This window comes from Suillus bovinus (assembly GCF_016758785.1).
Source record: "Suillus bovinus strain UH-Sbo-P2 chromosome Unknown EDB93scaffold_11, whole genome shotgun sequence".
Lineage (NCBI taxonomy): Eukaryota > Fungi > Basidiomycota > Agaricomycetes > Boletales > Suillaceae > Suillus > Suillus bovinus.
The window spans coordinates 106,023-128,801 of NW_024542067.1; the positions used below are offsets into that span (position 1 = coordinate 106,023).

At 46.4% G+C, this 22,779-nt stretch overlaps 10 protein-coding genes and 1 non-coding gene across 11 annotated transcripts; 5 read left to right on the plus strand and 6 right to left on the minus strand.

Moving 5' to 3' along the window:
- Positions 1 to 2,572: 2,572 nt before the first annotated feature.
- EDB93DRAFT_1058463 (uncharacterized protein) lies at positions 2,573 to 3,164 on the plus strand (the record flags this gene model as incomplete). The annotated part of the gene is made up of 3 exons (XM_041444787.1): positions 2,573 to 2,833; positions 2,882 to 3,034; positions 3,084 to 3,164. Coding segments are annotated over 3 exons (495 nt in total), but the record flags the coding sequence as incomplete, so codon positions are not given.
- Positions 3,165 to 5,068: 1,904 nt separating this feature from the next.
- EDB93DRAFT_1247696 (uncharacterized protein) lies at positions 5,069 to 5,855 on the minus strand (the record flags this gene model as incomplete). Its single annotated transcript, XM_041452625.1, has 2 exons — positions 5,069 to 5,414; positions 5,620 to 5,855. 2 exons carry the CDS (start codon positions 5,853 to 5,855, stop codon positions 5,069 to 5,071), a joined length of 582 nt encoding a protein of 193 aa, XP_041310349.1.
- A 157-nt stretch (positions 5,856 to 6,012) lies between these two features.
- On the minus strand, positions 6,013 to 6,544 carry EDB93DRAFT_1057060 (uncharacterized protein; the record flags this gene model as incomplete). Its single annotated transcript, XM_041444767.1, has 3 exons — positions 6,013 to 6,149; positions 6,183 to 6,289; positions 6,354 to 6,544. Coding segments are annotated over 3 exons (435 nt in total), but the record flags the coding sequence as incomplete, so codon positions are not given.
- A 1,005-nt stretch (positions 6,545 to 7,549) lies between these two features.
- Positions 7,550 to 8,468, plus strand: EDB93DRAFT_1129431 (uncharacterized protein). Its single transcript, XM_041448878.1, has 3 exons — positions 7,550 to 8,091; positions 8,148 to 8,278; positions 8,335 to 8,468. The coding sequence occupies exons 1-3, from the start codon at positions 7,795 to 7,797 to the stop codon at positions 8,357 to 8,359; spliced, it is 453 nt and encodes a 150-aa protein (XP_041310351.1). The 5' UTR covers positions 7,550 to 7,794; the 3' UTR covers positions 8,360 to 8,468.
- EDB93DRAFT_1129434 (uncharacterized protein) lies at positions 8,469 to 9,639 on the plus strand. The gene is made up of 2 exons (XM_041448879.1): positions 8,469 to 8,881; positions 8,931 to 9,639. Exons 1-2 carry the CDS (start codon positions 8,760 to 8,762, stop codon positions 9,544 to 9,546), a joined length of 738 nt encoding a protein of 245 aa, XP_041310352.1. The 5' UTR covers positions 8,469 to 8,759; the 3' UTR covers positions 9,547 to 9,639.
- Positions 9,640 to 10,055: 416 nt separating this feature from the next.
- EDB93DRAFT_1129435 (ribosome biogenesis protein) lies at positions 10,056 to 13,648 on the plus strand. Its single transcript, XM_041448880.1, has 9 exons — positions 10,056 to 10,569; positions 10,620 to 10,734; positions 10,782 to 10,901; positions 10,955 to 11,544; positions 11,593 to 11,962; positions 12,013 to 12,141; positions 12,190 to 12,489; positions 12,539 to 12,757; positions 12,813 to 13,648. The coding sequence occupies exons 1-9, from the start codon at positions 10,109 to 10,111 to the stop codon at positions 13,227 to 13,229; spliced, it is 2,721 nt and encodes a 906-aa protein (XP_041310353.1). The 5' UTR covers positions 10,056 to 10,108; the 3' UTR covers positions 13,230 to 13,648.
- Positions 13,649 to 13,679: 31 nt separating this feature from the next.
- Positions 13,680 to 13,751, minus strand: EDB93DRAFT_t38. The gene has a single exon. It is a non-coding gene; the product is annotated as a tRNA-Gly (tRNA).
- A 195-nt stretch (positions 13,752 to 13,946) lies between these two features.
- Positions 13,947 to 15,673, minus strand: EDB93DRAFT_90735 (uncharacterized protein). The gene is made up of 5 exons (XM_041457902.1): positions 15,669 to 15,673; positions 14,976 to 15,615; positions 14,863 to 14,921; positions 14,285 to 14,808; positions 13,947 to 14,226 (listed from the first exon to the last, which is right to left on the minus strand). The coding sequence occupies exons 2-5, from the start codon at positions 15,469 to 15,471 to the stop codon at positions 13,980 to 13,982; spliced, it is 1,326 nt and encodes a 441-aa protein (XP_041310354.1). The 5' UTR covers positions 15,472 to 15,615; positions 15,669 to 15,673; the 3' UTR covers positions 13,947 to 13,979.
- Positions 15,674 to 15,675: 2 nt separating this feature from the next.
- EDB93DRAFT_90712 (uncharacterized protein) lies at positions 15,676 to 17,071 on the minus strand. The gene is made up of 6 exons (XM_041457900.1): positions 17,003 to 17,071; positions 16,665 to 16,948; positions 16,316 to 16,570; positions 16,058 to 16,261; positions 15,883 to 15,999; positions 15,676 to 15,830 (listed from the first exon to the last, which is right to left on the minus strand). Exons 2-6 carry the CDS (start codon positions 16,899 to 16,901, stop codon positions 15,828 to 15,830), a joined length of 816 nt encoding a protein of 271 aa, XP_041310355.1. The 5' UTR covers positions 16,902 to 16,948; positions 17,003 to 17,071; the 3' UTR covers positions 15,676 to 15,827.
- Positions 17,072 to 17,245: 174 nt separating this feature from the next.
- On the minus strand, positions 17,246 to 20,121 carry EDB93DRAFT_90632 (spindle assembly checkpoint component Mad1). Its single transcript, XM_041457891.1, has 7 exons — positions 19,921 to 20,121; positions 19,593 to 19,837; positions 19,005 to 19,543; positions 18,661 to 18,955; positions 18,368 to 18,608; positions 17,932 to 18,311; positions 17,246 to 17,863 (listed from the first exon to the last, which is right to left on the minus strand). The coding sequence occupies exons 1-7, from the start codon at positions 20,027 to 20,029 to the stop codon at positions 17,537 to 17,539; spliced, it is 2,136 nt and encodes a 711-aa protein (XP_041310356.1). The 5' UTR covers positions 20,030 to 20,121; the 3' UTR covers positions 17,246 to 17,536.
- On the plus strand, positions 20,120 to 22,604 carry EDB93DRAFT_1129448 (uncharacterized protein). Its single transcript, XM_041448881.1, has 11 exons — positions 20,120 to 20,368; positions 20,424 to 20,471; positions 20,529 to 20,609; positions 20,676 to 20,751; positions 20,816 to 20,831; positions 20,882 to 20,888; positions 20,941 to 20,950; positions 21,008 to 21,173; positions 21,221 to 21,254; positions 21,304 to 22,191; positions 22,253 to 22,604. Exons 1-10 carry the CDS (start codon positions 20,215 to 20,217, stop codon positions 22,182 to 22,184), a joined length of 1,473 nt encoding a protein of 490 aa, XP_041310357.1. The 5' UTR covers positions 20,120 to 20,214; the 3' UTR covers positions 22,185 to 22,191; positions 22,253 to 22,604.
- Positions 22,605 to 22,779: the final 175 nt, after the last annotated feature.

Here is a 22,779-nt window from a genome sequence, read left to right on the forward strand (position 1 = left end):
CAAACTCCATGTCCGTAATCCCCGCCACCGATGAGAGAGTTGATGTCACGAGTACCTTTAACAAACCATTATTCTTTCCTAAATCTTCCTAAGCGTCAATACACAGTGCCTAAGTCAAACCCTAACCCTACCTTGAAAGTGTCTATCATTCCCGAAATACCTTTAGCGCCCACGACACGTGTCTTCGATGTGACTGATGAAGAAGACGAGTTCTTTGATTGTGAATAGATTAGATAAGATATGATAAGATAAGATATGGTCACGTGATGCTTCTTTAATATTCTATGATGTTCTATGGTACGATTCCCTTTTCTATTTTATGATTGGCTAGTAGTTGTAGTTCAGTTTCAATCTCTGTTTCAATAGTTGTATATAGGTAGCACGTCTTGGTCGATAGTTCCTTAGTTCAAACCTCTTGTATCTACACTGTAGCAATCCAAGACGTACCTGCTCATTATCTTTTTCGTTGTGATAACCTTAGTCTGAGTCCTAGTCTCCGCCCAGCATTAATTTGTTATTGGGTTGTGACAGTTGATCAAATGAAAGAAGCAAGAGATGATGTGGAGAATACTCTAAAGATGGTCAATGAGCGCATGAAGCGATTCTATGACAAAGGAGTAAAGGAAGCACCTCAGTATAAGAAAGGAGACAAGGTCTGGCTTGATGCAAAGAATCTTAAACAACGTCGCCCAAGTCAAAAACTGTCAGATCGACGTCTAGGTCCCTTTGAAATACTAGAGAAGATTGGTGAAGTGAACTACAAGTTGAAATTACCGGAAAAATATCAGATTCACCCGGTTTTCCACGTAGAATTGCTTACTCCATATCACGCATCTCAATTGATTCCTCATCCTCCCCTAAACCGACCACCCCCAGAATTGATTGACAATCGGGAAGAATTTGCTGTAGAAGAAGTACTAGATAGCCAATTGTTCTGAGAAAAGCTGCAATACCTAGTGAAATGGGAAGGATACCCGAAAGAAGAATCATCTTGGGAGCCAGAAGAGAATTTGAAGAACGCTCCAATTCCTTTAGTGGAGTTCCACAAAGAAAATCCCATGGCTGCAGCCAGAAAATACCGAAGAATCAAAGGCTCAGTACTGTTTACGGAAGATTTTAAAAGATGGAGAGAAAAGAATATCTGACCTTCATTCGTTTGTGATGACACTCACCTTAGAGAGGGGGTAATGTCACGAGTACCTTTAACAAACCACTATTCTTTCTTGAATCTTCCTAAACGTCAATACACAGCACCTAAGATAAACCCTAACCCTACCCTGAAAGCATCTATCATTCCCGAAATACCTTTAGTGCCCACAACACGTGTCTTCAATGTGACTGATGAAGAAGACGAGTTCTTTCATTGTGAATAGATTAGATTAGATACAATAAGATAAGATATGGTCACATGATACTTCTTTAATATTCTACGATGTTCTATGATATGATTCCCTTTCCCTTTTTTATGATTGGCTAGTAGTTATATCTCAGTTTCAATCTCAGTTTCAATAGTTGTATATAGGTAGCATGTCTTGGTCAATAGTTCCTTAGTTCAAACCTCTTGTATCTACACTGTAGCAATCCAAGACGTCCTTGCTCATCATCCTTTCTGTTGTGATAACCTTAGTCCGAGTCCTAGTCTCTGCCCAGCATTAATTCATTATTGGGTTGTGACAGACGGTGAATGAACAGTAATATTTTGCAATGCAACTAAGAACTACAAGAATATTCTGGGTGATCCGCAGAGTTGGGAAATGGCTCCTAACTACTGGATGATGATTGCTATGGGTCACTACAGAGTATTTAAGTAAGTACATAGAAATTCGGAATACTACAGGCAAAGATAGTAGCGATATATTTTGGGTCCGATGTCCTATGTAATAAGACACGAGGTGCTGCGGACATGTAATAACGTGGTCCAAATGTCAGAAAACGTGCACGGGAATAACTACGCACCTAGTCAGGCTAGTTCGGATGGACAGGACACGGGATGGACAAGTGCACGCAAAGTGCGATTGGCCAATGCGATGTCCGAAGGTCCAATGCACCGGATCCGGTATGGAGTGGCTCGGACATGTGCAAAAGTGCGTCAGACATGTGCGCATATGTTTTGGGTGTTGACGTGAGTATGAAAATACATGGTTTCAAGCCCAACACCGCGACCATCGCTACACTGTGCAGATATCTTGGCAGCGCTATGTACTAAACAGCTAGATCTACAGTTTGTGTGGTACCTTGAACTTGCAAAGGTTGCCATCAAAGGACTCGATGAATGGGATGATGATTTGGATAGTTCTTCATCTTCGTCTGCATCTGGAGACTCGATGGTCAAGTCCATATCATCCCTCTCATCCAAGTCATCTGATTCCTCACTCAACTCACTCTTCTCCATGTCAATGTTGTCAGCAACTGAAATACTAACAAGTTCACGTGCATTCACCGAATTTTCTGACACAATTGAAGCCTTGCAGGATGAAGTTGAGAGGAGTTGCATTCTATTTACACGTCCTAAGTTGAGCTGTGCACCACAGCTGCATCTTCTCGAGGAGTGGGCATTGGACCACCTGAGAAATTTCGTTGTAAACTTCATGTGGATCCCCCTACCTTTGTGCATCTCGTCAACATCATCATCAACCACCCTATTTTTCAGAACAACTCAAATAATCCGCAATTACCTGTGCCAGTGCAGCTTGTGATTTTCTTAAATAGTGCTGGCCACTATGGCAATGCGGCAACAACAGAAGATATTGCAGAATGGGCAGGTGTCTCGACAGGCACAGTATATAACTGTCACCGTCGTGTCATGATCACACTTCTGCAGCACCATGATGCTGTCATTCACTTTGATCCACTCTTTGAGGACAACCAAACAGAGTGAGAGAGGGCCAAACAGTGGGTTGAAGACCGAACATGTCCGGAATGGAGGGGGGGATTTCTTAGTGTTGACGGTACACCAATCAACCTCTTTCAGAAACCAGGGTGGCACAGAGAAGGTTTTTTTGACCATAAATCTAATTATTCTCTGTCAGCTCAAGTACGTCACAAGATATAACTGAAAAAAATGAAACTGATGTGTTTGAAAGGTGGTAATTATGCCACATAATCTTTGCATTGTCAACTATGTCATCGGAGTTCCTGGGAGTGTGCATGATTCAAATGCGTTTTCGAAGGCCTGAATTGCACGTCATCCCAACACGTTCTTGGGCGGAAATGAGTAGCTTTGGGCAGACTCAGCTTATGGCACTCGTCTGTGGTGTGTTGTGCCCTTCAAATGACCAGCAGCTGGGGAGTTGACTAGGGATCAAAAAAAATTCAACTATCACTTGTCAAAAGTAGTTCAAACCATCATCACACATCAAAGCCGCTAACTTAGCATTTACAGGTTCGCGTTCGATCAGAGCATGGCTATAGCGCTTTAAAGGGACATTTTCAGTCCCTTCACAAAATGCGAATCCAAATACAGACTCAGCAGGACCTTGACAAAGCTAATATGTGGATATGTTGCTGTTTCATTCTTCACAATATAATTGTCGAAATCAAGGAGACACTTGCTTGTGGAGACACATTCGAGGACTTTGCGAGAGAAGCAGGACAATGGGGTGCTGAAAACAATGCAGAGGAACATGATGCAGATGGTGAGGGTGGTACCGGAGATGAGAGCTTCATTGGTAGCGAAGAACAGATTTTTTGTGAGATGCTGATGAACCATTTATTACGCAGACAAGAAGGTAGTTTGTAGACACACACCTTTATAAAGTTTGTACCAGTAACACGATGTAACGATGGTTGTGGTGCTGGGCTCGGAACCAGGCAATCCAACACCTATGTCCCATACCATTCCCCGACCTCCCTTGACCTTCCGAAGGCCACGCGCACTTGTCTGAACCTTCCACAGGCAGTTCTTGCATTCCGAGGCCTGTCCGAACCTTGTGAGTTACCATACCATGTCCTATCCTCGTCCTTTTGACTTTGCTGGTGCATTTTCCCTTATTCTAACTATATGTTGACTACGTCTTAATGCTACATGGATAAATTCCATCAGCATCCTGTCAGGAGCCTCGGAATACATATAAACAGTACACATCACGGCTTATTACATGTATACTTGCATTGCTGCTTGCCTCGCAGCTTATTACATAGGTTCGGACTTGCTTATCTCACTACTAGTTTTGCCTATGGATTCCGGTCTCTCACGGAAGTAGGATATAATCTCGCTCGCTGGCTACTGATACTTCACTTCACTTCCTGTACTTCGAGTCGTAATTAGTAGAGTCACCTTGGTATAATCGTAACTGCACAATTGATCTTTGTTCATTCGGAATGATTGTTTGGCTAGACCACTGCCAATTCTGCACTTTGTTTATTCTTGAGTTCCGATAGATTAGCGTCATTCCGGACTTCGGACATTTTGCAAAGTCTTATATTGTTATTCGACACATTGACATACCAACACATTGACACACTGACATATATTGACCTTTGGACAGCTCTCGCAAGCCTCGGAAGGCATCGCACTACTTTGGACAACACTTTCGCAGCTTTGGACGACTTTCGGTCACATCAGACAAGTACCTTGGTACTTCGGACATAGTCTTGGAACTCTGGATGAACATTAGAAAGGTTTACTTCCAATATCTTGTCTACTCTCTGACTGTATAAGACTTCCCTTGCATTATCAAGGTAGTTCTTTAGATTGTCTCTTGGGACAAAGCATACTCACATCTCTCAGGACTAGGGACTCACATTCTGTAGAGCCCAGCCCAGATCTACTCTTTACAATGATAGTTGTGCTCAAAGGGTTCATTGTTAGTGACAGGAGGGAAGTGCGAAAGAGGGATCGTCCATGACATCAACGCGATAGTTGTGCTCAAAGGCTTCATTGTTAGTGATGCGAGGGAAGTGTGAAAGAGGGATCATCTATGACATCGACGTGATAGTTGTGCTCAAAGGCTTCATTGTCGAAAGCAGAAGAATGGTTACATTATCTAGCTATGATGAACAACACAGGACTAGAACAATTTGAATGTGAGCCTAAACACCAGCAGCATGAATGGAAAAGCACAAAACCCTAACAAGAGCTCTCCCCCTTCTCCTTCTCCTTCTCCTTCTCCAGAGCCAAGCAATCCAACTTGATTTGCTCGAGTTTGACCTCCAACTCAAGCTGCTTTGTCCGCTGATCTGCCATTGCAAGCTCATGAATCTGAGTTGCCAAAGCAGTGCACAACAAGTGTTCATGCTCATCTCGACTTTCATGAGCCTTGAGTTCCCTAGCAGCAATTTTGGTCTCCATCTTCATGCGCTTGTGGTCGGCCTCAGTTACTGATGATTCCTGGATGTGCTGAATAAGGGTGTCTGATGCCTGGCTCATCTTCATTGTAAACTCGGCCATCACATCATGCAGCCGCTTGCGAGAACTTCTAGAGGTAGTAGACATAGTCAGCAAAACATCTGAGTCCTGATCAGATAACATGTGACCGGAATTACGAGTGTTTAAAGAGCCACTGGCTCTGCATGAATGGATTGTTAGTGATTTCATGATGTGGCTCATGGCTATATCAGAGTCATTGGTCGAGTCCATCGAGTCGGTGGGCATAGATTCCAGGACTGCTCTGCTCTTACCAGAGGAGATTGTAGATGACAAGGGGAATTTTTGTCCCGTGGTCATTCGATTCTGGAGAGTTGAGCGAAATGAAAAGGCCTTGTTGGGTTGTATCAAGGGGGGGTATGACTGGGCGATGCTGGATAGATGTGCATGGTGGACAATGAGGGATCTGTATGGTAGGCTCAGGTGATGCTTTGTCCAATGTGTTTTCATCATCATGAGGTATCAGGGCTCCATCGTCGACATCAGCCATCATAAAATCACCATCTCCACTCTCAATCTAGAATCTCGCCAGGCTCAAGTTCCTCATTGAGAGGTCCTTCGTCCCCCTGTCCATCATCATCCTCGACATCAATGTGATCTTCATTGTCCACAGCAATCTCTTTCTCCTTGCCTTTGTGCATCCCAAAGAGAGTCGCTGCCTCAGCTGCAAAGTCTTGACCTGGATCAGCCATTGAAAACGACGTGTTGTATGCAGGGTTCATTCTCCACCATCCATGGAGATCAGCCCACCATGGGAATGTCATCAAGAGATGATCTATAAAACCTTTAGAGCATGTACAGATGGAAGAGAAAGTACTGACCAAGAAGACCCTTTGTTTCTCATTCTCATTCAGCTCCTCAAAAGATAGTCCAGCACCAGTCTTCCCAAGTTGCACATTAACCTCGTTGTACCTTTTGCATAATCTGAAGTAACTAGTAAGTAGCCAGTTTGGCACTGAAGGCATACAGGCATGTAATCAAGACTCACAATGTAAACTGGCTTGTAATTGGCTTAGTGAAGCCAAGAGGTTTCACATGAAAGTACTCCCTGACCTTCAGATCTTCATCATTCTCGAAAACAGCTGTTGCAAGCTGCTGCAAGTACATGTTCTTCTGCATGGTCATTTGTTGGCATGTCCGTCCTTCCTCCTTTGCATCCTTGGCAGAATCAGAGAATATTTTGAGTCAAGCATCTTGATTGACCTTGCACCACTCAATCAGGCGAGCAGTGCATGCATTGAATTTCTTGCCCTCCCAATATATTGCAGGCACCCTGGATCCTGGTGCTGCACTGACAGATGGATTAGCACTTGAAGATTTTGGACGACCACAACCACAACCACAACCAGTTGTACTTGCCATGATAATCAAGTGCAAGTACAACAACAACAACAACAACAACTATACCGAGTATGCAGTTTGTCGGAGTTTAAAGATGCCATGATGCCAAAGTTTTGTGTTTGTAGATTTCAGCTTTATGTCAGCTTTGAGGCCCATTATTGATAAGGATTAATATTAACACGGACCTAGGCGATTTGAATGTCTGCCAAGGTCCGCCACCATACTAGATAGTCCCATGAGTTCACGCATTGGCTCTAGCACACGCAATATTCTGCACAAATCCTTATGTATGTTGTATATAGGTTCCTCCCAACATAATACACATGACCATGTAATTTTTTTGGCAAAAAATGAAGTGGATCTTGTGCCATGGTCGAGTTATAGGTGTTCGAGGCTCATTTTGTGCATAGATACTCCTTCTGGAGGTCAGATCTCCACAGAAAGATCTGAGATGCGATATAATGGTTATACATGATTATAGAATAAAATTTTCCAGGGCTACATGCTTGTCAGAATCATCTGCTGTGAATGAAATACAGCCCAGACGTGACAATCCATCCAAAGTGTTACAATGAGACTACACACATCTAAACTCCGCTGTGCGCCCTTCAAACAGATCGCTGCGGTAGGTGTTCGAACGGTGCGGAATGTGAAACGGCACCGCGGCAGACGTGTGACATGGTGTGACGAAATGCACGAACTCTAGGGAAAACCGTATGGTGTTATATTTGCACATTTATTATTTGTGCGTTGCGCACCATGCGCGCTGCGCATTCTGTTAAATAATGTCAAATAATGTCAAATAAAAGAATTAGCGCACCATGCGCACCATGCGCGCTGCGCGTTTTGTCTTACCTTTTGACTCCGGATTCCTGTAGTGAGTCCGTGTTGCTAACATGCAAAGACAAACCTTTCAAATGTCGAAGCTTGACATCCTGCAAACACATGCAGACTCAGCTTGCCAGTATAGTAGTTGCCAATGCTGATAACTTTGAATTCGAGAACATCACGGTAAGGCAGTTTTATATAATGGAAACGTGTTGTAGGAAACATATTGTACAAGTTGAACACCAATCCAGCGTAAAAGGATGAAAACATGTGGTAATACAAGGTTGAAAACTAGACTGATGAAGAACATGGAAATTTGCATGGGACATACAAGTAGGAACAAGATCTATGATGTGATCCTTCCTCTCTTCTTTCTCATTCCAGCTTTACCCACATTGACATTCTCCTCAGCAGCACGCTTGAGGAAGTTGCGGTGCCATGAACGGTACCGATTGAATCCCGTCTGCTTCACAGCTGCCCGTAGTTCTTTGGTGCATTTATCCCAGTTGAGGACCTCGCTTGGTGGGGACCAATTCTTCACAATCTGGAGTGCGTCGCTGAAAATAATAGAACTGTGTAAGTTACAATAACAGTAAATGCTAGCAGTACTTACAGTAGTGTATCATCATCCTCGTGCTCAGCCTGTAAGTGCTCAACAACTGCATCGCGGATTCTCTCGAGCGTGCATTGGAACATAAGTTGCACTTTCTCCAGCCCCCCCTCGTCTTTGTTGGGATGGAGTACCTTGTGAATGTGAATAGTCAGTTTTAATAGTATCAGACAACTTTAAGGGTATGTACAGCGCTCGCGAAATACCTAGGATGACGAGACCTTAAGTTCAACGGTCTCTTAGGAGGGCGTATCCATGTAGAGATGGTGACTGTTGCAGGATGGAACCATGTGTCGTCGTTGAACGGTTCAGCAATGTTAGTACCAAATGACTTGGAGAACTAAACATGACCAAATAACAAGAGATTCCTTGGCCCTCACTGCTCAGTCTCTTGGACGAACGTCCAAGTTCTTACCAATATTACGATGTCTGAACCTAATGCACCAACTCGACACCCAATCTATTATTTTGATGCTTCAAGTCACATTTTCCAGTTGAGTTTTTCCGTTTATCAATTCATTCCTTATTTGAAAGTTGCTGTGTTGGAAGGTCGAAAATGTGCTGTACAGACTCTGCAAATCAATCTTGTCGACAGCTTCTGTTGTGTTTCGCAATATGTTTACTTCCCTACCGGATGGACAAACAGAACTGGATGGAATGAGTGATAAAAAGCCCATCTATCTCGACGGACTGTCCCAGGAGACCTTCGAACTATTTCTTGAATATACCTTTGGAAGGTATGTCCACTTGTTCGTGCTTAATATTCAGCCGTTGAACTGTTCGTAGAATGCGCACTGGCCCTTACAGCACTGACGAGCTCTCGAAATTCCTTCACTTTTGCGACATGTATCAATGCCGCCATGCACAACAATTTGTCGTGCACCGCATATTTTGTTCACGTTTTAATTTCCACCCAGCTCAGTTGATCAACCTGGCCATTAAATACCATGTACGCTCCCTCTTTCCTTTCGCTTTCAAGGAACTGGTAGAAACACCTATTACTGAAATCACACGCACGCACCAGGAGCTAATCGGGCAAGAGGTGTTTTTGAACATTGTTTACGTTCAAGCAGCGCTTGATCATCATCGTCAGCTCGTAGCTGCGGAGGAGCCAAAAATCTTGATGCACTCGGATGACTGTCAAGACCCCACAGGTTGTAGTGAGGATTGGCACACTATTTGGTGGAATGGAATGGGCCGGTTCCTTCTCGATGGCAGGAATCCACAGCCCTATAGTGATGCTGTCAAGCGTTTCAAGGAATTGAAGTTTGGACGGGTTAGTGAGGGTTGCAAAGAGCTGATGTTCAAGAGCCTGAATCAAGGAGCCGCATTTCGTCACGCTGAACATTTTATTTCTGAAGCTAGTCGCATATTAGTTGAAAAGTTGATTTTCGAGCCGTAGTTTCACTCATGTTTGATAGTACCGCTTCACTTGATCCATGGATTTTTTATATTTGTGAATGACATGGTCTTGTGTTAGCCCGAGTTTTAAAAATGAATGCACGTTAGCAACACGGACTCACTACAGGAATCCGGAGTCAAAAGTAAACGCGCAGCGCGCATGGTGCGCATGGTGCGCTGATTCTTTTATTTGACATTATTTGACATTATTTAACAGAACGCGCAGCGCGCATGGTGCGCAACGCGCAAATAATAAATGTGCAAATATAACACCATAAAACCGCACTTTTTTGCGCGGTAAGTCTCCGCTGGACTCAACACGTCGATTTTAAAAGAAAAAGCTAACGGGCCTTGTACTTTCGATGTCAGGCTATCCATCCGTCAAAAAATTATATTTTTATGTGGATGTGTTGTAGAGATATAGATGTTTTCCCAAAAATGCGCGAACTCTAGTGGACATCTAGTAGTGCCGTACTCTGCGCCGGACTGTCAATGATTATCTAAGGTTATTACCCTTTCAGTAGCTGGTCAAGCGTTTCGCACTAACTTTTGAAGATAAAATAATGCCAACACCAACTCATACAGATGTCTCCAAAGTTGCGAAAAAAACTCGGATCGAGGCGTCTCCTCTATGGTATCAAAATGTACCCAAACTATCTGGGTCATCTACTGCTCTCCCACCAGTCACGTCTGCCAAACTGTCCTCCCTGATGGAGCGCGGCGCATCTCTCCATGCAAAGGCGGTAGAGACATACCAGTCCGGGTCATCCTCAACAATAACATCATCCGGCTCAGATTTTGCATTTTTGCAGAAAATCTTGCACTCAGGCACGCTTTCAGACAGGCTCAGTGCTCTTACGCTCCTCGTGCAAAGTAGCCCATTACACAACACAAAAGCGTTGGAAACTTTGAAGGGGATGGCCGAGCGAGGAAAAGGGAAAGGAGGCCGGGAAGAAAGTCTCAAGGCTTTGCGATGTATACTCGATTGGTGGGTTGGAGGTGGCGCGCCGAACCGAAAGTTAAAGTGCGTATGGACATGCTGCTTTTGTAAATGAAATTTTGATGGTTGCTCAGGTATTTTCGTGATCAGCCTCTATCATACCAGGGCATCGAGGATGATCATATTCTCTTTTGGTACTTCGAGGATTGGCTGAAGAAGTATTTTTTCTCCATCCTCCAAATTCTAGAGGTGGGATTCTAAGCGTGTTCAAGTACAGGAGCTCACACATTTTCCAGGGCCTTTCAATGGACCCCTTGGCATATGTGCGCACCCAAGCGCTCTCCCTAACTTACACGCTCCTTCGCGATAAACCTGAGCAAGAGCATAACCTACTTAGGCTACTTGTAAATAAACTGGTAAGCGGAAAAAAAATCAAGCTGTGAAGCAATTCACCGGTCATGGTACTTAGGGCGATTCCGAAAAATCTATATGTTCTCGCGCTTCCTACCACATCCTTCAACTCCTACAAGCTCATCCATCTATGAAAGGTGTCGTCGTACGCGAGATGACATCCCTCATCCTTCGACCGAGTATCGCGACACCCGCCACCGCACCGACTATCAATACGCATATCCGCTTCACTGACGAGATGACCACCTCGAATTCCAAGCCAAAACCGAAACCGAAACCGAAGTCGAAGCCTGACGGAGCTGCAAAGAGAACGAGCAATGACCACGCGCGCTATTATGCAACAATAACGCTTAACCAGATCGTTTTTGTTCCGGGGGACAAAGATGTTGCTGTTCAAGTCATCGACGTATATTTCCAGATGTTCAAGGATCTATTAGGCGAGAGTCGATCGTCTAGCAAGAAGGAAAACGCCGAAGAACAGGACGGAGAAATTATTGGGAAGAAAAAAAAGCGAAAGTCAATGAAAGAGGTAGTTGGTGACGGTGGTTTTACGGAAATCGAAGATGCGTTTTCAAAATCGATTTCTGCCATACTGACAGGTGTGAATCGCGCGTTGCCCTATGCCAAGTTGGGACCATCGGATGTCAGGTAGGTTTCTCCAGCATGATATATGCTCACCTGACACTCTCCGACAAGCTTGAACAAACATATAGACACTCTGTTCCTCATCACACATACCTCAACGTTCAACACTTCTTTGCAAGCCCTACTCCTTATCCAGCAGATATCATCCTCGCTCTCCCACTTACCCGAATCTTCATCTTCTGCACTCTCGAAGAGTATTGTGGATCGATATTATCGAACATTGTACCAGTCTTTACACGATGGTCGCCTCGCTTCATCCTCGAAACAAACCATGTACTTGAACTTACTCTTCAAATCTCTCAAGGCCGATAACAACTCCGAACGTGTGAAGAGCTTTGTTCGCCGCTTCGTACAAGTCCTTGCCAGTGGCAGTGCTGGTGGAACCGAGTTCATTGTAGGAGGATTATACCTCTTAGGAGAAGTAAGGCACCTTGTTCACCTATTCAATGGACCACCTAACTTGGTTCACAGTTGTTCAGTACAGTTCCAGGCTTGCGAGACCTTTCCAGGGGATCCCATTCCACTTCTGAAGAACAATACGATCCACGAAAACGAGACCCGCAGTTTGCGCACCCCTCAGCTTCTCCCTTGTTCGAATTGGTAATCGCTCATGTACATTGATTTTACAAGACCTCATGTTGCTTTTAGATTCCCCTCATACACCATTATCATCCGACTGTTTCTTTACACGCACAACAACTCCTCTCGGGCCAACCTATCACGTCAAACCCAGATCTATCTTTAAATACTCTTTCTCATTTCCTCGATCGTTTTGTCTACAAAAATCCTAAAAATGTCAAGACAAAAGGCTCCAGCGCCATGCAGCCCGCAGCCAGCGCAAATGACAGGGTCGGCGTGAAACTATTGAAAGGCGAATCATCTGGCGGTGCTCTACCAAACGACGAGAAATTTTTGAGTAGGCCATTAAAGGATATCCCTGTTGACGAGGTAACGATCTGGTTATTCGGTGACCGAGACCGTGCTAAAGTCACCCAAGGTCTTCTTCCATAAACACTTTTCCAGGAAACGTGAAAAGGACAAGAACAAAACCGCTCATACCGGCAAAGGGGATAGTGATGCAGAGGCATCGGATAGTGCTTCTGATGTAGATACTTCAGCGAGCCAGTTGAACGAAGCGCAGGACACAGACGTAGTAGATGATGCTGAGCGCGATGACGCCGAAGACAGCGACGCCGAAGAGGCAGATATATGGAAGGTACTAGGTTCTCGTTGCCATTTTTGCATCCGTAGCTAAATTATCTTGCAAACAGGCGATGCAAGCCAGCATGCCTCGTATGGCAGGAGATGAAGGTCTCATGGTGGATAGCGATAGCGTCGCTTCCGATATTGATGGTTCCGATGGGGATGAGGAGGCTGAAGAAGATGAAGATGAAGATGAAGATGACGGTGATTCCGGTGATGATTTCTCCATGGTCGAGGCTTCTGACAATGAGGATCTTCTCGGCTTGGATGAAGTTCCTCGAGGTCTCACCGAATATGACGGAATCGCTGGTGAAGACGGTGGCGACGGCGAAGAACAATGGAATGGCTTCGGTAGTACGAAGAAGCGGAAACAGGAGAACGAGTCCAAACGTGAAAAGCGAAAGAAGCTGAGAAGCTTGCCGACATTTGCAAGTTACGAAGACTATGCAAAGATGATCGAGGACGGTCCCGAGGACGACATATAACATTAGTGTGGATATGTTACTTACTGGCATCATCTAACAATTTTCCAGACCTGCCTGACGGATGCAGCGTCTGTCGAAACCTTGCGTTGCCCATCCTCAAATCTCAACCTCGCCCGGCTCGTTCGTCCGATTGTTGTTCGGTTATTCAACCTCTTCAATGCATCACCCTTGCCAGCAGTTCAGTGCAAAGAAGCAAAAAAAATTGAACTGTCGAGTCTTGATTCACGCTATTACGCGCAATGGACATACTTCGCTAACACTGCGCTCACGAATCATGGTATTTTTGTGAATATGTGTGAAGCAGGCCGGCGTATCGATACACCAGCTACGAGTCAATCGTGCTTGTCTATGGAATCATATCCTTCCTCTGACAACATAAGTAGCAAAGACTGAGTACGATAGACGAATTTTAGTGCCACGCATACATAAGAGCAAAAGGAATGGAAAAAATACGCCGAAGGGGAGTCGAACCCCTGCCGCTTGCTTGGAAGGCAAGCATGATAACCGCTTCACCATCGGCGTGTACGACAGTATCGGTGCCAATACGTAATATTGACTTTGGCCAGATCTGCCATCAAAGTCTCGATTTCTTTACGATACATGCGAGAACACGTCGACAATGATAAGTACGTCGATGAATCAATGATAGCAAATATTGATAGGATAATATCTTCACAAAAATAAGCAACGTAATGCAAATTAGTTACAAGGCAAGTATTGTAAAAGGGTTCCAAGCGAACGCTATCCTAGCTATCCCAGCATGCGGAATCGGATAATAGTTCGTCGACCCAGTAAAGTACTGTGCGAGTCGTCTGGAACAACCGCTACCTCCAGCTCCCCAGACACCGACTTCATGTAAGGGACATGTGATCGCGAAGTGTCGGTATCCTTCGAGTCCATTGTATTGGGTAAAGGACGGAGTGGGACAATCAGCTCTAACGCACATTTGTATCGAATTATTACCCCTCCAGACTTGATTATAAAACCTTCTGTTGGCCTACAGGATAGGCGACATCAGCCATTTGACTACAGCTCGCACGACTAAAGACACATACTTGAATTCAGTGAGGAGCGCATTATCGAGCTCCTTGACAGTGGAGGCAGCTTCCTTTTGCAGCTCTGCTTCCTGACCGTGCTCAGGGTCGGATTTGTCTTGGACATTATCTTGGTATTCCCGCTGGCCGGTCACTGTCGAATATTCACCGTCGAACGCAAATAGCACAGGATCAAGCTTCAACAATGCTTTCTCGCCTGCTGTCTGAAGCTTCACGCGCAAGTACAATATCTGTGCTTCCAAGAACCGCCCCAGCATCGCGCCAAACTCTGATAACAATACGCTACGATTTTGAAAGGCAGGAAAGGGCGAAATGTCCGATGATGAAGTCTGCTCCACCGGTTCTTCCAAGTCCAGGTTGGCTCCGGGGGTCGATCGTCTTGCTCTTGCATCGTCGCGAGCACGCATGCGGCAAACTCCGCAGCATTTCCAGCGGTGTTTGGTCACAGGTAGTAATTCTGTGCGACAACGAGGAACGGCGCAGATGCGAGAACCTTCCATTGGCGTCACCTTATCTATTTGCTCCTGCATCTGTGGTCAGCGATTCAAGGTCAAACAGGAACCCTTTATGTGCCCTACCTCTGGAAACGATGCAGAATGATCGCTAACGAGAGCAGACTCACGGGCGTTTATCCGAGCTAAAATTACGTACGGTTAGCTCGGGCGATTTTAGATGCAACAATCATGCTCACAGAAGTTCTCCATACGACGGCGGATTTTCTCCATACGAATCCTTTGGTACTTCCGTTGGTATCTCCGACATGAATCACAGATCTTCCAGCGGTAATTCGGAGGCAATACAATGTTACAGCGCTTGATCCCGCAAACCCGCGCCCTGGCACCTTTAGGAAGTTGAGAAGCAAGCACAGGGATGCGAATCTTGATCGTGGATGACTCTTCGGTATCAGGGTCCGAATCAACACCTTCGTCTTCCGAGGATAGATCTGTCAAGTCGCTGCCCCATCCGGAGATGTAAACGTTGTTAATTTCGGGTTTCACGCGAGCGTCTCTACCACGCTCAGCAATGACTGTACTGGAAGTACTTGCAACTGCCGCGGAATGAATGATGACTTGTCCTGGCTCTCTGTTTTTCGTAACTCGCTCCACCACGAATGTATCATATGGCGGAGGCCCAGCGCCATGCATAGCCACATCGGAATTTGAAGCACCCTCATGTGTACCGTCCATAGGCAAAACAGACTCCCCGGTTGCACTGGTAGCAATAGCAGCCTGCTGGCGCTCTTTCCAGCGCCGCAAGCTGCAGTTATAGCACCTCTGCCATGTAGCCGACGGAGACACAGTTCCTCCGCACCCGAGCGTTTCACAGATGCGCTGTAAGAACCCTTAGTCTAACATATATTAGACAGTGATCGAACAAAACTGACTTGGACTAGCTGAGGGCTTAGAGAACGAGCGGTAGTGTCGATGACCAGGGGCGATAGCCGCGAAGGCCCGTGTTCCAAGACAGCACCTGGAGGTGGCACATCGTCACCAACAGTTTTCGCTGTCGAGTCGACAGAATCTTGTGCTGTAAGCTCCTCATCCTACTTGGCAGCTCAGACTCCGTGATGTCAGCAAAAGAACTTGCACCTCACTAACTTCAGGATACGTCAATTCAAGGTCCAAATCATCATTGTTGCGTGGACCAAGTTCTGCAAGCGTTTCCTTCCGGGGCTGCTCAAGGGCCTCGGCCCTCTGTGCAGCATCTATATCCCGCTTCAAATAGCCATGTTTCAACTGCATTCTAGACAGAAGAATATACAAACAACTTTACCTTGGCCTTCGAGATGAGCACCCCAGAGAGAAGTTCATCTCTTCTCATACGTTTCGGAAGTTGCTTGAGGGCAGGGGGCGGTGCAGGCGCTCCACGGCCAAACCCTGATCGCAGACATACATCGCAAAAGTTGAGAAGCTGGTTGGGTGCTAGTTGTGCCCCACAGCCAAAGCGCATACACAAGCGCATGGGCGCCACGGTAACCTGACGTCAATCATGGGCAAAGTTCATATAAGGGAAGAATTTATAAATACTCACAGGGACAGGGGAAGGAGCAACGATTTCTCCGCGGGAGTTGAAGAAACATGGGCGGGGAAGATCATGGGATGGTGCGATCACGAGTGATGTGGGTGAGAGTAGTGGTGGTACGTTCTGATTAATGTGTCTTGTAGGCTTTAGTTTCATGCCCTCTTGCCTCGTTCGACATGCAGTGCAGAGTATGTAAGAGGTAGAGGTAGTTCTTGATCCCTCTACGGTCATTTGGCACAAAGCACATATTGAAAATGACTGTGCCTGGTAACATAATCAGGATGACGCCAAACATTCAACCCAGTATAATAACCCTGCCGGCACTTCCTGGGTATATGTTACAAAACGCAAAACTCACAGCTTGTCCAAGCGCCGTCGCATCTTGATTTACAGGGAGGGTGTGTGCGGGGGAAGGAATACCTCGGGTCCTGAGCGGTGGTAACTGGCAGTCATCACAAACTATCCACGGAAAATCTTGTGGTAAAACGAGTCCACACTGATGGCATATCCGGACACGAGGTTTTGATGAGGGGATGAAAGCGGGGGCAGCAGGAACTCTCAAACGATTCGCTGTAGGATCTTCATTCAGCAGCATGCCTCAGTATAAGATATTATACGCCGGCCACATAAAATCAGGGTGGTCTGTTCGAATGCGTCAGCTGCATGAAAAACTATAAGCAATTTCTGGACATATACTCAGTATAGATCATGCATACACCAGCAGGTGTTAGAGAGAAGTAAGGTCTATCTGTTGAAAACGGAGAGCTTGCAAGCCAGGGTCAGGCGATGTCAAATTCAAAATTGAAAAAAAAAAAACTAAGTTTTCAAGACTATACCATTCCCGATTGGATCCTCCTCGCGACCTACATCATGTCTTCCTTCTATTTGACAGTAATCTGACTACTGAGGGAGGCGGCCGAAGTACGACTCGGTACCGACAGTAACCGACCTCGTAGTAAAACTGCAAAGGTGACACCGCCGCCTTCGCCTTGCACGATGTCGATGAATTCCCACTCCTTCTCTGCTCTCACCAGCTTCGTCAAATGTTGAAGTACAAATGATGCATAAAAAATCATCGCAAGAAAGGGAGACAGACTAGGACGTTCAAATTGAACTCATGATCTAGTGGCCTCCAAGATTCCCTCTTCATCAGTAGCGTAATTGGTAGCTAATGGACATCGTTCATCACAACCTAGCAAGTTATAATTAAAAACACATCATGGTCGAGTACTACGACTCGGTACCGGCCTCTCTCTTCGACTTGTCGTAGCACTCCAAAGTTACGCTCGCCAAAAACCCGGGTATACACTGCTCTTCATTCACCCAGAATCGCATCAGTTGTGGGAGATCTTGCGGACCGCCTTCGCCTTGCGCAATGAGCTGCATCCTCGCTCCTTCTCCATTCTCGCCGGGCTTCGTCAAAGGTTGGAACACAAATGACGCAGAAAGATCGTAGATCGAGGTCACGCGGACTTGCCCATTGGGGTAAAACGCGAGTTTGAGTCCGAGTATGGACGCTATGGCTTCTCGGAACTCAGCGCTCTTCGCGGTGAAAACCTACCGAACGATGGTGACGGTCCGTCATCAATTGCTGAGAAGAACCGTGGAGGTGAGGATACACACACCTGTTGTAAGCGCAAGAGTCTCTTCTCTTTCTGCTTTACCACTTCCTCAAGCTCCTTCTTTTCCTTATCGAGCACGTCCCAACTTTCCCTGGGAACCAAATCATCGCGCGGAATCCCGCCCTCATCTACCACTGCTCCGCTACTCTCAAGCTCACGCAGGCGCTTGATGAGCGCCTCGTTTTCGCTCTTTAGACGGTCCATCACCGATTGTCGTAGATCAGTCCATTGCTGCGCCGGATTATCGCGCAGACACAATACACGCATGCCTGGTGGGACGTGGTTTCCACCACCGATTTCGCCACGGAGCTCAAACAGTGTTTGTTCGAGCACCTCGATTTTGTCTCTCTGATGTGTCAGATCTTTTTGCGCTTCTTGCAGACCTGCATGTATGTGTGGCATTGAGTGAAGAAAAGATACACATTTCTGTTGAGTATACCTTTCGTTGCTTCGTCCGCTGTGGCTTTCTGTACGTCGATTTCCTGAACGAGATCCTTGCGTGTGCGTTTCGGTCCCCCTATGGCATTATCAGCCTCGGCGGCATCCAGTGTACGCTGTAACCGAGAATTTTCGGATTTGTAATCAGCTATAGACTGCTCAAGATGCTGGATCCGCTGCTCAGAAAGGCTGTCCACAGCTGGTGACTCGCGTGCAGCTGACTCCTCAGCAGTGAAGCTGGCCTGAAATAAGTGATAAACTACTAAGGCACTGATTCGGGGCGTAAACACGTACGACGAGGGCTTGGAGGAACCGGGTTTCTCGCTCTGCCAGCTGAGTTCGTTGTTCTCGTCTTACTACCTTTTCTTTCAGCGTTTGCACCTCTGCCTGTAGGGCATCCACAGTTTCCCGAGCTTCTGATGCTGTCTTGTCAACGTTAGATAGCTCGGCCTCGCGGAGGCGAAGGAGTGCCAAGTTTGCGCCGTGTTCCTCCATCATTCGTGCATTCTCCAAACGTAATGCTGATATATTTTGCACCAAGGATATGGAAGTTTGTGATGATGTGTCGGATCCGCTGGTTTTGCTTGCCCTAGAATACATAGATTAGCTTCAAACGAGGAGATTGGGTCGGCACTTGCCAATCTTTCCGTTCTTGTCGAGCAGCATCAACTTGAGCCTCTAGTTTAGCAACTTTCTCTCGAAGCCCTTCCATAATAGCCACCTTGCTTTCTAAAGTACGCTTCTCTTCTCGAAGGACTTCTACGCTAGCGTGCCGGTCTTTGTACCGTGCAAGTTCAGTGGTGAGTTTTGCGTTAATCGACTCAAGGGAACGGAGGTATCCTGCTTGTCGCTGTAATTCGTCTCGCACAACAATCCAATTCTCGTTTTCATCGGAGTTTCTCGCAGAAGAGTTGGTGGCAGCATGAGCATCGTCCAACTGTTGTTGTAAGTTCTGAATTGCATCGCCTCGCTCCTCTGCAATAGCTTTAAGGTCTGCAACTTCTTTCTCCAATGCTGCGTTTTGGCGAAGGAGAACTGAAGACTGAGACTTGTGAAAAGCAACTGATTGTGAGTGGTCGCGAGAAAGGTTCGAATGTTTGTCCTCGAGTTCCGCAAGGTTCTCTTGGACAGCAGCGAGTGAACTGCGTAGTTGTCGAAGTTCTGAATCTGTCTTGTGCTACAAAATAATTGTGAGCTCCGACGGCATGCATGCAGGCGTGACGCACCTTTTCTTCTTCTCTCTCCGACTGCTCCTGCATTTTTTCTTCACGTTCCTTTTCCTCTCTCTCCGCAAACCACCTTCTATCTCTTTCCAGCCTCTCGATCGTAATATCTTTTTCGCGGAGTTTGGCCTCGAGCTCGGTTTTACTGGCCTGTGCAGCTATCAGCTGGCGTTCGAGAGAGGCGTTTGCCATGTGTGAGGTGAACGCATTAGAGCGCTGCTGTCGCTTTGCAGTCGAGTGTTGTGGGTCTGCAATTTGTTTGGGGTCAGGTTTCTCTGGACATGAGCATGCCGAAGGCGCGTCTCCTAAGCGGGAAGGCCAGTGAACTCACCCCGTTCGAGCTCTGCCATTAGGGAGTCACGTTTGGTGGTAGCTGAACGTGAGGACAGCGATGAACCCTTCGTGGCAGGCTTTGAGAACGTTGAACTGCCATTGAACATCGTCGGCGTTCGCTACTGATGCGTAAATGACCGTAAACAGAATTTAGAATGATCGAACGCTTTGTTTGCACAGCCATCCTGTCGAAGTTTGGTTTTAATTTCCTTCAAGTCACTTAGCATTCAAAACAAGCCAACTGGCAAGAGCTAGGCTTCACGCTAACATTCGAGAGCAGGCACTAATCATCATGAATTCAAGCGATTCTGATGCAGGCGACGAGTATCATGATGAATTCGAGCTCGGTGGCGGCAAGCGCTCGGAGAAAGATGACGGCGGCTACATACTTAGGAATGTCCTCAAGCTTCCCCGTGCCACAACCTACACGACGCAGGCGCTCTACGGTAAGCCTCTTGTTTGTTGTGTTCTGTGTATGTATTCCCATTAACTCAATTGCAGAGCAGATCGTTGGCAACGACATTAACCTGGAACCTGAGTATCAAAGAGGTCCGTAGAGTATTTCCTACAATCCAGATCTGAATGACTAGAGCTACGTTCTCTCAGATGTTGTCTGGCCAGAGGCAAAGCAAGTAGGCCTTATTGACTCTATACTTCGCAACTTTTATATTCCACCTGTGATCTTTGGTGAGCATGATACCCCGGCGGGCCATGTAGCGCACCATTCATCTTCTCCGTCCATTCATCCTCCAGTTTCGCATCAGCACCCAGATGGCTCAGAAACCAAGACGTGTGTTGATGGAAAGCAACGACTCACATCAATATATCGGTGCATTTTCTCGACAATTCATCTTACTGAACGACTGACCGTTATTTTCTCTCTTCCGCTGCAGGTTCATGGCTGGACAGGTTGGTCATATCTATCTGTTCTGTGCAATCCAACTTACAGCATTCTTTAGATTCATCGTTAGTAATTCCGTTCTTGTTTTTACTTCTAATCATAACAAATACTCGGCAGACAAAGACCCGTAAGTGAAAACTACTCGATGTCGATTTCCTCATTCAATTAATATGACACTATACAGACAAACCGGTGACAGGTACTGGTACAAGTCGAACGCTTCTAACCAAGGCGGACGGTCCCCGAGCTACATTCTACCTGATAAATATCAACGACTGTTTGCAAATAAGCAGATCGTATGCATAGAATATCAAGACCTTCCTGATTCCGAAGAACGCGAAATTTTCCAGGTGGGTCCTCAACACATTCTATAACTTCGTCGCTCATCCAAGTACAGAGAGTACAACTTGGAATGGCCCTCACCCCTGCGGGTTTGTGCATACTCAACTTACATTTAAATTCGTCTCACCCTCTGCTTAGAAAAATTGCAGGTGATCAATACCCCTATGTCTAGCTTCGTGCGACAGCTAGAAGTAGAGTATTTCGGACAAGACAAGCCTCTGGGTGGCGATGCCCTAGATTGGGAACGTTCGCGCGGTGGGGACTTCCGGTGTATCGCTCAGGCGCTCTACTGCATCTCAAAGTACCCCTCCCTCCAGTCCGTGGGTACCGTTCTGCAGATAGAGAAATGGCTGCATAATCCCACCCGACGGACCAAAAGCAAAAAGAAAGAAAGTGAGGACGAAGACCTCACAAAAGATGAACTCTACCTCTCATCCATCCACGACACGTTCCGCGTTTTCTCTCAGCTAGTCAGCGACCCTGATCTCCGCCCCATATTCCTACAACCTGGCTGGCGCATCTCGCCGGTGGAGTTTATCACCATATGTCTCTTAATTTCTGTGGAGAAAGATAAGCTGGAACTGCGGGCGCTCGCAGAGAAGCTCGGGCGCATGCGGGAGGTGGTGCGCGAAGAACATGTAGATATCAGAATGAACGCCCGTGTCGCTAAGACATTGCTTGACTTCGTCAAGGGGATTGGCTCTCAGGTGCAAAGCACTTCCGGGACGAAGCGGAAGCTGGAGGAGGAAGATGTGGCAATGCCACCGAGCGCACAGCGACAACGTACTGAGACCTTGCCAGTACCGTCTCCTGTTGTGGGCTCCTACAACCAAATTCACTTTGTCGATCCTTCTATGCTTAGTGCTGCCACTTCTCTACCGCCGCCGCCACGTCCAACATCCATTCCTGACAGACTGGCAGCCTTCCACGATGCCAAGAAGTCTATTTCAAATCCTTCCCTTTCACGTATCCCGCCGACTGCACCCGCTGCTCTACGGAATGCTGGACCAAGTAGATAGGCGCGTTGTATGTTTGCTCTGCGCTTGCGGAATCTCAGGAGCTATATTACTACTTACTATCGTGGCAGGATCTGTATCATATCAGTACTCTTCAAGTTGTATCAAGTACTTGGTCATCAGTCCTGGTGAAGGTATCGATGTTGGTGGGTAATCTTGATTTGATAAAGATGCTGGCGTAGGTGGGTAACCTGGACCTCGGGTGGCCGTGCAGGGGTAGCCCATGTGCACACCCATCACGCCTGCATCTTATTGCTAAGATATGATATGATAAGGACTAGTATTGGTGTATAGCTTCCGGGTGGTATTTGGCGTATCGTCATTCTAGAGATATCTGTAGATTATATACCCAGTTTCAGAGCGGATTCGACGTCATTGTGAATTCTTATACAAGTATTATTATGTCAGCAACGTTGGAAACCATGTGACATTGTGTGACTCATGGAGTAGACACGGTGTGTGCCAACATGGTTACATGGCAAGCGCGATAGTATTTTCGGCTTTTCCGAAAGTGACCAGGATCTCCTCGCACACTTCCGCTTCTTCTTTTCATAACGAGCAGAGAAGATCTGACTACTTTATAGGTGTCCTTCCGCGA